Source organism: Chiloscyllium plagiosum, chromosome 2 (genome assembly GCF_004010195.1).
Source record: "Chiloscyllium plagiosum isolate BGI_BamShark_2017 chromosome 2, ASM401019v2, whole genome shotgun sequence".
NCBI lineage: Eukaryota > Metazoa > Chordata > Chondrichthyes > Orectolobiformes > Hemiscylliidae > Chiloscyllium > Chiloscyllium plagiosum.
The window spans coordinates 75,681,550-75,694,138 of record NC_057711.1 but is presented as its reverse complement, the minus strand read 5'-3'; the positions used below and the strand labels follow the sequence as shown (position 1 = coordinate 75,694,138).

Here is a 12,589-nt window from a genome sequence, read left to right as displayed (position 1 = left end):
GTCGGAGGCTGAGGGGTGACCTTATAGAGGTTTACAAAATCATGAGGGGCATGGTCAGGATAAATAGGCAAAGTCTTTTCCCTGGGGTGGGGGAGTCCAGAACTAGAGGGCATAGGTTTAGGGTGAGAGGGGAAAGATATAAAAGACACCTAAAGGGCAACTTTTTCACACAGACGGTAGTACGTGTATGGAATGAGCTGCCAGAGGAAGTGGTGGAGACTGGTACAATTGCAACATTTAAAAGGCATTTGGATAGGTATATGAATAGAAAGGGTTTGGAGGCATATGGGCCGGGTGCTAGCAGGTAGGACTAGATTGGGTTGGGATATCTGGTCGGCATGGATGGGTTGGACCGAAGGGTCTGTTTCCATGCTGTACATCTCTGTGACTCGATGATTATGAGAAGACTTGTAGCATCCTGTACTTTGGGAGTAGAAAGATGCTCAATGAATGAAATAAGCAGTTGGGTTTGGATAAATAAAACATTTTTATTACTGAATTATAATGTTTTATCATTGTTAATGTTTTTGTTAAAGATACATATAGCAGCATTGCTTTCCAGTTCTTAAACTTTTGGTTAGGTATTGTAACACCACAGTATAATCCAAAAGAATCCAGAATCCAACAGTCACTTGGGATCAAGCAAACTGGACTGGTGAGCTTACGTTGTAAGAAATATTCACAATAATTAGACTTTAGCAACTGTTGGAATCTTTGAAGTTTCATCATTCAAAATAAAACAAAGGTGAGTTTGATTTTTGTACTTTGAACACAGGTGCTGCTGTGGACGGCTGGTTGGCGATCACCCTGGCTTAGATAACAAGTTACCAGTCTATTTATCAGCTCATGATGATGGAGAGGAGGAGTGGTGCATTGAGAATCACACCATAGCAAGTCCAACTGATTCTTTTGGTACCATAGACTTCCAGGATGGCGCTTATTCCTACCGTGCTAAGGTTGGTTGCATTTCACAGTCACACAGTGCCTGGAACCAGTCAACTTGCTAACAACTCTCATTAGCACGTAATGCTCCCATACAAATATATTCAAATTATGCAAATAACTCACTGATTCAGATTTTAATGAATCAACTCTAGTTAAGGTAGGGAGGCAGTTAACCTTAGGGCAGTTAGTTACCCCCTCCATTGACTTGCCTTTCTTTATATTTCAAATTGAACCTGTTCTTTTGCATTGGTGGGTGTGAAACAATAAAAAAATCCTGCATCTTCTCTGACACAAATAGTTTGAGATGGCGGCAATATCTGGCATGTGGGATTGGCTTCCCCTTTAGGCAAGGGGGCTAGACTGTGGGCTAGGAGACATAGGTAAGTTTTAAGGTATAACTTCAGATTTTCCTGTGGGCCAGAAGGAGCAAGTGTGCTCCCCATTTTCTTTTAGTCCTGTGCATTTATTACAGTTGTTTTCCTCTAAAATTTCTGATGGAGGAATAAATATAGTTACTTAGCTCTTCAATGCAGATATTTTTGGGAGTTCTGATGCAGAAAGTATTCTGTACAATGGTCAAACCAGATGTAAAATGTAGCTATAAATGAATTGTTGGAATAATTTTTCTGGTGGAGGGGCAACAGTAATTATATATGCAGTTTGACACGTTTGTTTTTACATGTCCCAAAACATGGTCCACGTGCTCTCCTTGTTACATTGTGGATTTGCTACCTGTATTCTCGGAAGGTTTCCCCAGACCCAATTCTTTTTCCCCCTAACTGACAAGGTCTGATGGATTGTGTGGTCCTTTGCGGTAGGTAAAGGATTTCTATTGTCGTGCAATTTGTGATGTAGTTATTTGGTGCAGGTCCATGCCCAAAGCCCCTGTGGATAACATTGGTTATCTGTATTAATATTTTCTATTAGTGTCTTTTATCCAGTAACTCTACAGAGCTTCATTCACCTAAACACTTGTAGGAGGGTTATCTCAAAAGGAGGGTAATCCAGGCACTGATGAAGCCACATCAGAAATCTCAGGACCAGCAAGAGGACCAGCCTCAGAGAGGGCAGGTTGGAGAAGGGCCAAGAAGGTCACTCAACTGTCCTGCCTGAAGCTCAGGTATCTCCAGATGTTGAGACAGCAGAGATAGTGAATTTGTTGCTCTCCATGAATGATAAATGTGTCTCACTGCAGGACAGAATGAGATTCCTGGTGGTTAATGAATTTCGAAGACGTGGAAACAAGGGAGATTCAGGATGTAGTGTTCATGTGACCTGTTTGCGCTTTTCAAAAGTTTGCAAAGAAGACTTTAATCCCTTTTATCAATCTTGCTCCCACTTTACACTACATTGTCCAGTTATATAGGAACCAATTGAGGGGCTGAGGAGCAGAGTGGTTCTAAGGCCCCTTGAACTGAATAGCTTGCTAAGCTATTTTAGAGATTATTTAAGAGTTAATAACATTACGGTGGGTCTGAAGTCACATGTAGCCCAGACCAGGTAAGGAAATAGATTGCCCTCCCTGAAGGGTTTTAGTGAATAAGATGAGAATCTGGTGGTATGAATATATGAAGCCAACAGCTGCTGCAGAATTGTATTCAGCCATAATCTGTCATTCCATAGCCTGACATATCCCTCACTCTGGAACTATTGCCAAACCAGGGAACTGACCCTGATTCAGTGAAGACTGTGGAAAGGCCAGCCAGGAAAACTACAGACATATCTAAACATATGATCTCAAACTTTTGAGGCTGCAACTCAGCATTATTTGTATGTCGAACAACGGATGCATATAATAGACAGAACTAAACAATCCCTCAATTATGGATCAAGTCAAATCTCTGCCACCAGAAAAAAAATCCAGTCACGAATGGTGGTGGACAATTAAACCACAAACCAGAGGAGGTGGCTACACAAATATCCTCATCCTTAATGATCACGTAGTCCAGTGCATCATTTTATTTTTATTTATTCATGGGATGTGGGCATCACCTGCCTGGCCAGCATTTATTGCCCATCTCTAATTGCCCAGAGGGCACTTAAGCATCAACCACATTGCTGTGGGTCTGGAGTCACGTGTAGGCCAGACTAGATAAGGATGGTAGTTTCCTTCTCTAAAAGGTAGATGGGTTTTTTCCCCTAACAGTTAATAATGCTTTTATTTTTCATTACACCCAGAGTTTTACTGAATTCAGATTCCACTACCTGTCATGGCAGGATTCAAACCTGGCTCCCCAAAACTTTACCAGTGTGTCTGGACTATAGTCCAGCATTAATACTACTGGACCACCCCATTCCTGAAGTGCAAGAGACAAGGCTGAAGCATTTGTAACCAGCATCATTCAGAAAGTGGATGACCATTTGGGCCTCTTCCTTAGATCCCCAGCTTCACAGGTATCAATCTTCTGTCAATTTGATTCACTTGACGAGCTGTAAAGAAATGGCAGAAGACATTGGATGCTGTAAAGGCAATTGGACTTGACAACATTTCAGCAATAATAGTGAAAATTTGTGCTCCAGGACTAGCTCTGTCTCTAGCCAAGTTCTTCTAGAACAGCTACAACATTGGCATATACCCAGCAATGTTGAAATTTGCCTCAGTATGTTCTCATACCCAAGAAGCTGGATAATTGCAAAATGGCCAATTACTGTTCAATATGATCATAGTCTTGGCCAAAGTGATGGAGGGTGTCCTCAGCAGTCTGAGTTCCACCAGAGCAATTCTTGAGCTGATCTCAAGAGGTGAGGTGAGATTAACTACCCTTGTCATCCATGCAAAATTTTCTGTTACTTAAAATCATAACTAGGGCGAGAATGGTTGTGATTGTTGGAGGTTAGTTATTTCAGCTCCATCACATATCTGTAAGAAGTTCCTCAGGTTAGTATCTGACAGCAGTGGCAGCAGTGAGTATCATTTATAAGATATACTGCAGCAACACACCAAGGTTCCTTCTGCAGTACCTTCCCTACCCATAACCCCAACTACCTAGATGGACAAGTGGAACAAGTGCAACTTCAGAACCTGCAGGCTCTCCTCAAAGACACAAATCACCCTGATTTGGAACTATATTGTCATTGCTTCATTGTCACTGGGTGAACATTCTGAAGTTCTCTTGCTGACAGCTCTGTGGAAATCGCAACGCTATCTGAACTGCAGCAGCTCCAGAAAGTAGTTCATGACCATTCTTGAGGGCATTAAATGCTTGCCTATTCAGCAACTGTCACATCCTGTGAATAGAATTTTAAAACATATGGGACGGAGAGTATTGCCACAATCCACTAACTGGTCTGTTGGTTCAGGCTCTTCATAGAGGACATCATGCACACACCTGTCAAAGGCATTGACAACATTCAGGACCTGGATGGGCTCCACCATCATCTCTGCATGGGTACACTAAGCCTCTGAAAGCTTCACAAAGTATTCCTTGCTTCTAGTTGCAGCTGCAACTTTGCTACGTAACAGCAGTTGTTAGTTAGAATGTTTGCTGTATGTGATCATTTTGGAGGGATCTTGTAGAGCCCATAAAGCCAGATGGATACTGCTTACTGATGCAGCAATCCCTTTGACAATATGTGCTGCTTTGTCATCAATAATTTATCAATGTAATATTTTTATTATAATATAATTAATTTAATCCATCTTATAATGTACAGTAATATATCTTGGTAAGAGCTGTGACATAATGTGATAAATCAAATTTGGAAGAGCAGGCAAGTCCAGAATAGATTCATAAATAATTTTTTGGGACTTAAATACTTGTACTAATTACTTGCTACACACTCATGTGGGGTTGGTTAGCTCAGTTGGCTGCTTTGTGATGTGGAGTGATACTAACAGCAGGGGTTCAATTGCCATGCTGACTCTCATTGCTGTGACAATCCTGCCTTCTCAATCTTGCCCCTTCCCTGAGGTATAGTGCCCCTTAGAGTTAAACTCATGAGCAGTTGTGTGTCTCTCTTTCTCTCTCCCTCCCCTCACCCCCCCCCCCCCCCCCCCCCCCAATCCCCCACCTCTCTCTCTCTGGGACTATGGTTGCTACTACATGCTACTGTTGTTTGGGCTTGGGGCATTACTGCCTTCGGGGATGATCCACTTAAACAACATCCATCTCCCACAGCAGCAATTTCAACTTGTCAGCCAGCGAGCATGAGCTTGGTGGTGCAGCATGCCTGTGTACTGAAAGATTTGCTTTTGCCATTTTCGATTGGTTTTGCTTTTGGTTTTAATGCTTACACAAAGTTTAGAAAATTTGCAAACAATCAACTCTTTAAAGAAAGATAAATTATTTTTCTGTCCATATTCCAGCCTTTGGTAGAATATTTATGTGGATGCTTGTTGTTATGTTTTCCAAATAGTTTCCGCCAAAGATGTCATAAGACAACATAATTAGTTCGATAACTGGGGAGATTTTCCTAACAACACATTGATGATACTTTACTTTGTATTCACTCTGAATTCTCTTCAGTATATTAGAGTCTCATATGACACAGAACTGCACCAGTTGCTTTACTTGATGTTGAAGGAATGGCTGATGGAACTACCAAAGCTGTTAATATCTGTCCATGGTGGTAGCCAGAACTTTGAACTTCCTCCAAAGCTGAAACTAATCTTTGGGAAAGGACTTATCAAAGCAGCTGAGACTACAGGGGCCTGGATAGTGACGGAGGGCATCAACACAGGTAGGTTGAATTCTGTTGATCACTTTTGAGGTTCAGATTTTTGAAAGCCAGAACTGTTTGATTACTTAACAAATATGAAGAAACTCTTCGATTTGCTTGTGTCGTAATTTTGTAAATTTTCAGAGTTGGTGTGTTTCAAGGTAATGATTCATATTTTATCTATTTATCTGAAAATCTATGAGAATTTTTTACTCATTTACGTAGTCATGTGGACAGAGGAAGACATAGCCAATTGTTTTCCATATTACAAAAAGATAGTATAGAAATTAAAAGTTATGGGAGATGAGACCTAATTCAAGATGTAGTATATGAGGTGTAATGGTAAGACAGATCTCTGATAATAATATCCTCTGTTGACTTAAAGTTCTGTCTTCTATAATGTTAGGCTTTTACAATGGGTGTTCTCAAACATTCAGTTTGACATTCAGATGCATTTTGACTCTTTTTCATTGCCCATTTTGAGATAAAATGTTAGGCATCAATTAGGCAGAATTTTATTTTGTTTGGTTATGGATGGAGACATTACTAGTTTGTTCAGCATTTATTGCCCATTCGTAATTGCCCTTGGGAAGGTAGTTGTGGTGGTAGTGACTTATCTTCTTATATTTGTCCATGTGATAGAGGTAGAACCAAAATGCTGGGGTTCTTTGCTATGACAGTCTAGGTAGCTACCTGGGACATAAAATAACAACATTGACACCATTCAAATGCCAGGCAATGGCCATCTTCAAACAAAAGAGAATCCAACACCTTCCATCCCTCCTTCCTGATTAGTTGGAAATATAATGATGAAGAGATACATACTACAGAAACTCCTTTCCCTCTCAATCATTTACACTGTTTTCATACCAATTTATAGTAGAATAATTAAAGTCACCCACTTTAACTACTCTATTATTTTCTTCATAACTCTGTAATTTTCCAATAAATTTGCTGCTCTACAGTTCTCTAGTTGGTCACATATAGAACATATCCAGTAATTCATTGGCATCTCCATGTTTCTTAACTCCAACCTAAAACACTTGGTCCTTGACCCCTCCTAGACATCCTCGGTCTCAAACACACTAACTTGCTCCTTATTAAGCTCTGCCACTCCTCCTTCCTGGCAATCCTGAACACCTTGTATCCAGGTATATTTAGCACCCAGTCTTGTCCTTTTTGAGCTAGATCTCCAATGTCACCACAACATCACATTTTCAAAAACCAAAAACAGAAATTGCATGAGAAACTCAGCAGATCTGGCAGCACTTCTGGAGAGAGAAATAGAATAATAGAAGAGTTCAGTGACCCTTGAGATCATATTTCAGTGTGGATATCTGCAGTTCACCAATATCATTTCATGAAGAATGTACATTGAAGCAGATGCACTTTCTATCTTCCTCAAACCTTTATGCCCTCCCTCCCCTATTATTTCCTTAGTCATGCATTCATCAATTTGCCCTGGTATTACTGTATTCACTAGTATGTAACACTGGGAATAACCAAAGATTACTACTTTTGATATTTTGCTTGCTAGTCTCCTTCCTAGCTCCTTGAAATCTGCCTGTAAGTCCTTTTCCCTCTTTCTACCTACCAATATGGGCCACAATCTCCAGCTGTCTATCTCCTTCTGTCAGAATGCTGAGCAACCACTTGGTAACCACCTTGCCCTTGGCAGAAGGAGGCAACATAGCATCCTGGATTCATGATCTATCTATATCTCTAACTAATTAAAGAATCCTCCACCAATTTTACTTTCCTAAAATACTCTATGCCATCGCATCTGGACAGTTAATTCACCTACAGTGGACCTGTGAACTTAGCTCTGGCTGTAGTCCACAGATGAACCATCACTCACAACAATGTTCTGAGTGGAGGCAGTGGAATAGTGGTAATATCACTGGATTATTAATCTGGAATTTCAGGCTAATGTTCTGGGGATATGGGTTTGAATCCTTCCATGGTACATGGTGAAAATTGAATTCAATAACAAAATAAAATCAGGATTTAAAAAAAAACTACATCTGAAGTTAAATGTAACTGCTATCAATTTTTGTAAAACCCATTGTTCACCACTATCCTTTAGGAAAAGGAAATTAGGAACTCCAGGCCCACAATATGATTGATTCTGAACTGCCCTCTAGGCAATTAGGGTTGGGCAATAAATGCTGGCCTAGCCAGTGCTGTCCATATCCCTTGAATGAATTTAAGAAACGGAGTACTTATCATAAAGCAAGATGGATTCAGAGAATGTCTGCACTGCTTTCTTTGCCCTCCTTTGGTGGCTACCATACTATCTTGGCCTGTGTGCCTTTAACGTGTGGGGTGACCACCTCTAGAAACTCAGAATCTGCGTAGGTCTCAGCCTTGAGAACGTACCACAGTGAAAAGAACTGCTGCTCAAACTCCTCCAGTTGGTGATACATCTGAATATGAAGCTCCCAAGTGGAGTGGGATTGTGCATTGCAGGATGGAACCTTTATGAAGTCAATAAACTGAACAGAAATAAAGACTTATTAGGATTTATGTAAATGAATTTAATTAGTGTTTAAGAATTTATTAACTAATTTTAAGTTATGTACATTTAACTCTGATACTGACACAATAAAATCTCCCCATTGCAAAGATCAAAAATTAACATTTTAGTATTTACTAGACAGCCATCCACCTATGCCTTTTGTTGCTTCTGGACCTGCTTCTGTTTGTATTGAAGCCCAGTCTCTTCATGCAACTTGCAGATCTCAGGATTGACTTTACCCCCCACTGCTCCTCCAGTTGTCCTGCAGGAACCACAAGTTATTTGGTCATTTATCCCAATATCTCCTACTGGCTGAGCACAAAATGTTGTTTACAATAGCCTGATGCAGTTCTTTGGGTATTTCTATGACATTACAAGCTGTAACTATATGCAAATTGTTATTGTCTGGTTAATGATTTTCAATTAAATTAAACAGCAACAGTATTCATGTTTTCTCTCTCTCTCTCATATATATATATTTATATATACAGTATAATTAACATAGGGTTACTTCTTTTGAAATTAGGAACTTCTAGACATGTTGGAGATGCGATAAAAGACCATACCTCCCCATATTTACGAAAGATCTGCATAATCGGGATTACACCCTGGGGAGTCATTGAAAACCACCGAGATTTGATCGGACAAGATGTAAGTAACTAACTAATCAAAACTTTCCATCTCAAATAACAGAACAGCATTAGTGTTTCACTCTAGTGAAGGCAATGGTTAATGGTGATGTTGCAGGCTTGTAAATCTGTGATCCAGGTTACTAAAGTGGCTTCAAATTCCACCATGGCTGATGGTGCAATTTGAACTTATTTAACAAACCTGGAATTAAAATCTATTCTGATGGTGACCATGTAACCATTGGAAAAGCCCGTCTGGTTCACTGAGGTGATCTGCTGTCTTTACCTATTCTGGCCTGCATATGGCTCCAGACCACAGCATTGTAACTGCCCTCTGAGATGGCCTATCAATTTAGTTGTATCAAACCACAATGAAATATAAAAGGACTGCAGGACATTGGCTCAGGCACTGGGAAGTGACAATCGCAAACTCAATCCTGTTGACACTGCCAAGTGTTTCTCACTATCCTGTGAGTATTTTGTTTGTTCCAAAATTAGGACAACTGTCCATCAGACTAGTCAAGCAACAGCATGATCTAGCCACACTCATCCAAGCATCACCATCCTGAGCAGGACAAGTCCACCAGAGTTTGGGAATTGGGGAGCTACCTATGAGTTATTGAAATTGACTCTGGACTTCATGAGTCTCCCAGCACCAGGTAAAACAAGGACAACGAAATATTCTGGTGATTACCAGCTTCTACCCTCACCCCATAACAGATAAATTAGTATTTCTGCATGTTGAACACTGATAGGAATAAGCACTGAGAATGGCAAGGGCACAGAATGCTCTTTGGGTGGGGATTTCAATGTCCATCACTCAAGAGAAGCTTGGAAGAACTAATACTGACTGAAATGTTCAAGTCCTAAAGGACATAGTTGTTAGATTCTGTTTGTGGTAGGAGGTAATAGAGAACCACCAAGAGGGAAGAAATCTACTTGGGAGTTGGGATACCATGTTACCACTGGAGAAGACATTGGTAAGGCCACATTTGGAATACTGTGTACAATTCTAGTCACCCTGCTATAGGAAGGATGTTACTAAACTGGAAAGGTTGCCAAAAAGATTTAGAAGAATGTTACTGAGGTTACAAGGAGAGGCTTGATGGGCTGGGATTTTTCTTCCCAGAGGGTGGGAGGAACTAGCTCTATCACATGCCACTTGTTTACCATACAGTTAATCCTGTGTTGTAGCTTCACCAAGTTGACACCTCATTTTCAGTTATGCCTGGTGCTGCTCCCGGTATGCCGCCTTGGACTCTACATGAAATAAAAATTAATCCTTCAGTGTAATTGTAATCACAGGATGGGAGACAAGTCAGGCCTTGAGTTTACAGATTGTGGTCAAATACAATTCTGCTATTGCTGATGCCCACAATGCCTCCTGAATGCTCAGTCTTGAGTTGCTAGATCTGTTCAAAAACTTCCCATTTAACACAATGGTAATGCCTCACAACATGGTGCAGGGATTCCTCAACATGAAGATGTAACTTGTTCTCTATAAGGGCTGTGCAGTGGTCACTCCTATCTTCACTGTCTGTGACAGGTAGTTTGGTGAGGACAATATCAAGTAGATTTTTTTCCCTCTTGTTGGTTCTCTACTACCTCCTACCACAAACAGGATCTAACAACTATGTGGAAGTTCTGTATTTAAAATACTTGCATCATAAAATTGTTTAGGCGAACATTTTAGTTAAATGTTTTGTCAACTAACAGACAGGTACCCAAAGATATGCAGGTTAAGCAAATTGGCCATGCTAAATTGCCTATAGTGTTCAGGGATGTGTAAGTTAGATGCCTTAGTCAAGGGTAAATGTAGAATGATAGGTAGGAAAATGGGTGTGGGTGGTTTACTCTTCAGAGCTGTTGGGCCAAATGGCCTGTTTCCACACTGTAGGGATTATATTCTAACCCTGAAAGCAAATATCAGTAGATAGATAAATTGTTCAACATGGCTTGTTATGTGTTATCAAATGTCTTCTTTATTTTTGCAGGTACTGTTTATAAGGAGTAAAAGACTAACATTTTCATAATGTTTTAAAGAAGCTTGTATACATGATTTCCTCAGGTAGTGCGACCCTATCATACGCTTGGTAACCCATTGAGCAAGCTGACCAGTTTAAACAGCAAGCACTCGCACTTCATCCTAGTAGATGATGGAACCGTTGGCAAATATGGGAATGAAATGAAGCTGAGAAGGAAGCTGGAAAAATATATTGCACTTCAAAGAATCCATACTCGTAAGTATAAGCTGACAATCACCGTGTTTGTGGAGAAGGCGAGTCCTTCCCTTTCCGGGTACATAAAGAATACCTGAGTATAAAGACCTGTTTAATTGACCTTTGGCCCTAAGGAACATCCAATTTCCTGAGTGGAAAAATTGAGGTTGCTGGTCCTCTGCTTTATTTATTTATTTTAGAGGTTTCTCGTGGAGGATGTTTAGTGGTTTGTGCCAGACCTTCCTGGCCTCGTACTTCATTTCATTGTGGCAACAGGTACTGAATTCGCTGCAGCACTGCACATGGAACATGGCAGCACCATAATTGAGCCAAGTTGGTGCATGGCCAGCCTGCATTACTTTACCATTAATACATGCTGCAACACATTACGTGCAGTGAAACGTAAAGCCAAAGCTGATTCCAGACACCTTACCTCTGACAAGAAGGTTTGCCAAAGTTCCAAGTGCAATTAGATGATATTTAATAAGTAAAAGACAGGACATCAGCTGACCTGACTGTTCCTTCACACACAACAGCAGATAGAGGGAGAGTAACTCTTACACATTCCTACATGGTTGGGTCCACTTTAATCACACGCCCCTCCACAGGACAACCTTTGCTAGATGAGATTTGTATTACAACAAGTTGTTTTATGCTATTATATATTAAAATGAGGGCCACTGATATACAATGATTGAATAGCTCTTATTCATTCTTATCAATATTGGATTCTGACATTTGTTGCTTTAGGTATTGAATTCCATGTCTCTTCATTAGCCATAGAATGAATTATCTTTATTCCCTATAAAGAAATATTATTTGAGGTATACGTGTTTAAATATTTTGTTTTGCTATTTTTAAAGTTGAGTATGCACAGTTTACATGTTTTAAGTTTACTTTCCAAATCAATAGCCTTGTGAGATCTTTTGATACAATTAAGCTTTTCTTTTTTTTCCCCAATGTAGGGATGGGCCAAGGTGTCCCTGTGGTGGGGCTGGTGATTGAAGGTGGACCTAATGTCATCCTGACCATATGGGAATATGTAAGGGATACTCCCCCTGTGCCTGTTGTTGTATGTGAAGGAACAGGCAGGGCAGCTGATCTTTTATCTTTTACTCATAAACACACTGCAGATGGTGGGTATGTTCCTTGTAAATATGTTATTTCATACACAGGAAATTGCAGGATAGCTGGAGTTTGTTTATGCTATCCGGGTTAGTGTTAGGACTGTGCTATAATTAAATAGGTTAAATCCATTTTTTATTAACATTATGTTCTGAAATTTGTAATGTTGCTTTGGATATTGAATTTCATATCTGTTTGTTATTTGTATCATGAAATCTATATTTAATTGTCTTTATTCTCTATATAGAGATATTTGATGTATATGTCTTTAAATATTTTATATTGCTTGTTTTAAAGTTGAGAATGCTCAGAAAAGTTGGGAGTTAGATATTTGAGTGGGATTTTTTCTTATCTTCATTCTGCAATGCTTAAATTGGTTGTGTGCTTGGGGTGGGTGTGAAATGGGGCCAGAAGACACCTTCAGGAGAGGCAAATACCTAGTATAACATCAGCATGTAAAACATTCTCCAGCAATGTTTAGCATATTGCAGGAG

The 12,589-nt window shown here is 40.0% G+C and overlaps 1 protein-coding gene across 8 annotated transcripts in view; it reads left to right on the top strand.

Annotated features, from left to right (window-relative positions):
• The window catches only part of trpm6 (transient receptor potential cation channel, subfamily M, member 6), a 177,285-nt gene that overhangs the window by 52,619 nt on the left and 112,077 nt on the right, over positions 1-12,589 (top strand). For all 8 annotated transcript variants that reach the window (XM_043712212.1, XM_043712207.1, XM_043712192.1 and 5 more), the window contains exons 4-8: positions 776-956; positions 5,412-5,625; positions 8,649-8,773; positions 10,820-10,991; positions 11,936-12,110. In XM_043712212.1, the coding sequence (XP_043568147.1) occupies positions 776-956; positions 5,412-5,625; positions 8,649-8,773; positions 10,820-10,991; positions 11,936-12,110 (867 nt within the window). The remainder of the gene's footprint in view (positions 1-775; positions 957-5,411; positions 5,626-8,648; positions 8,774-10,819; positions 10,992-11,935; positions 12,111-12,589) is intronic.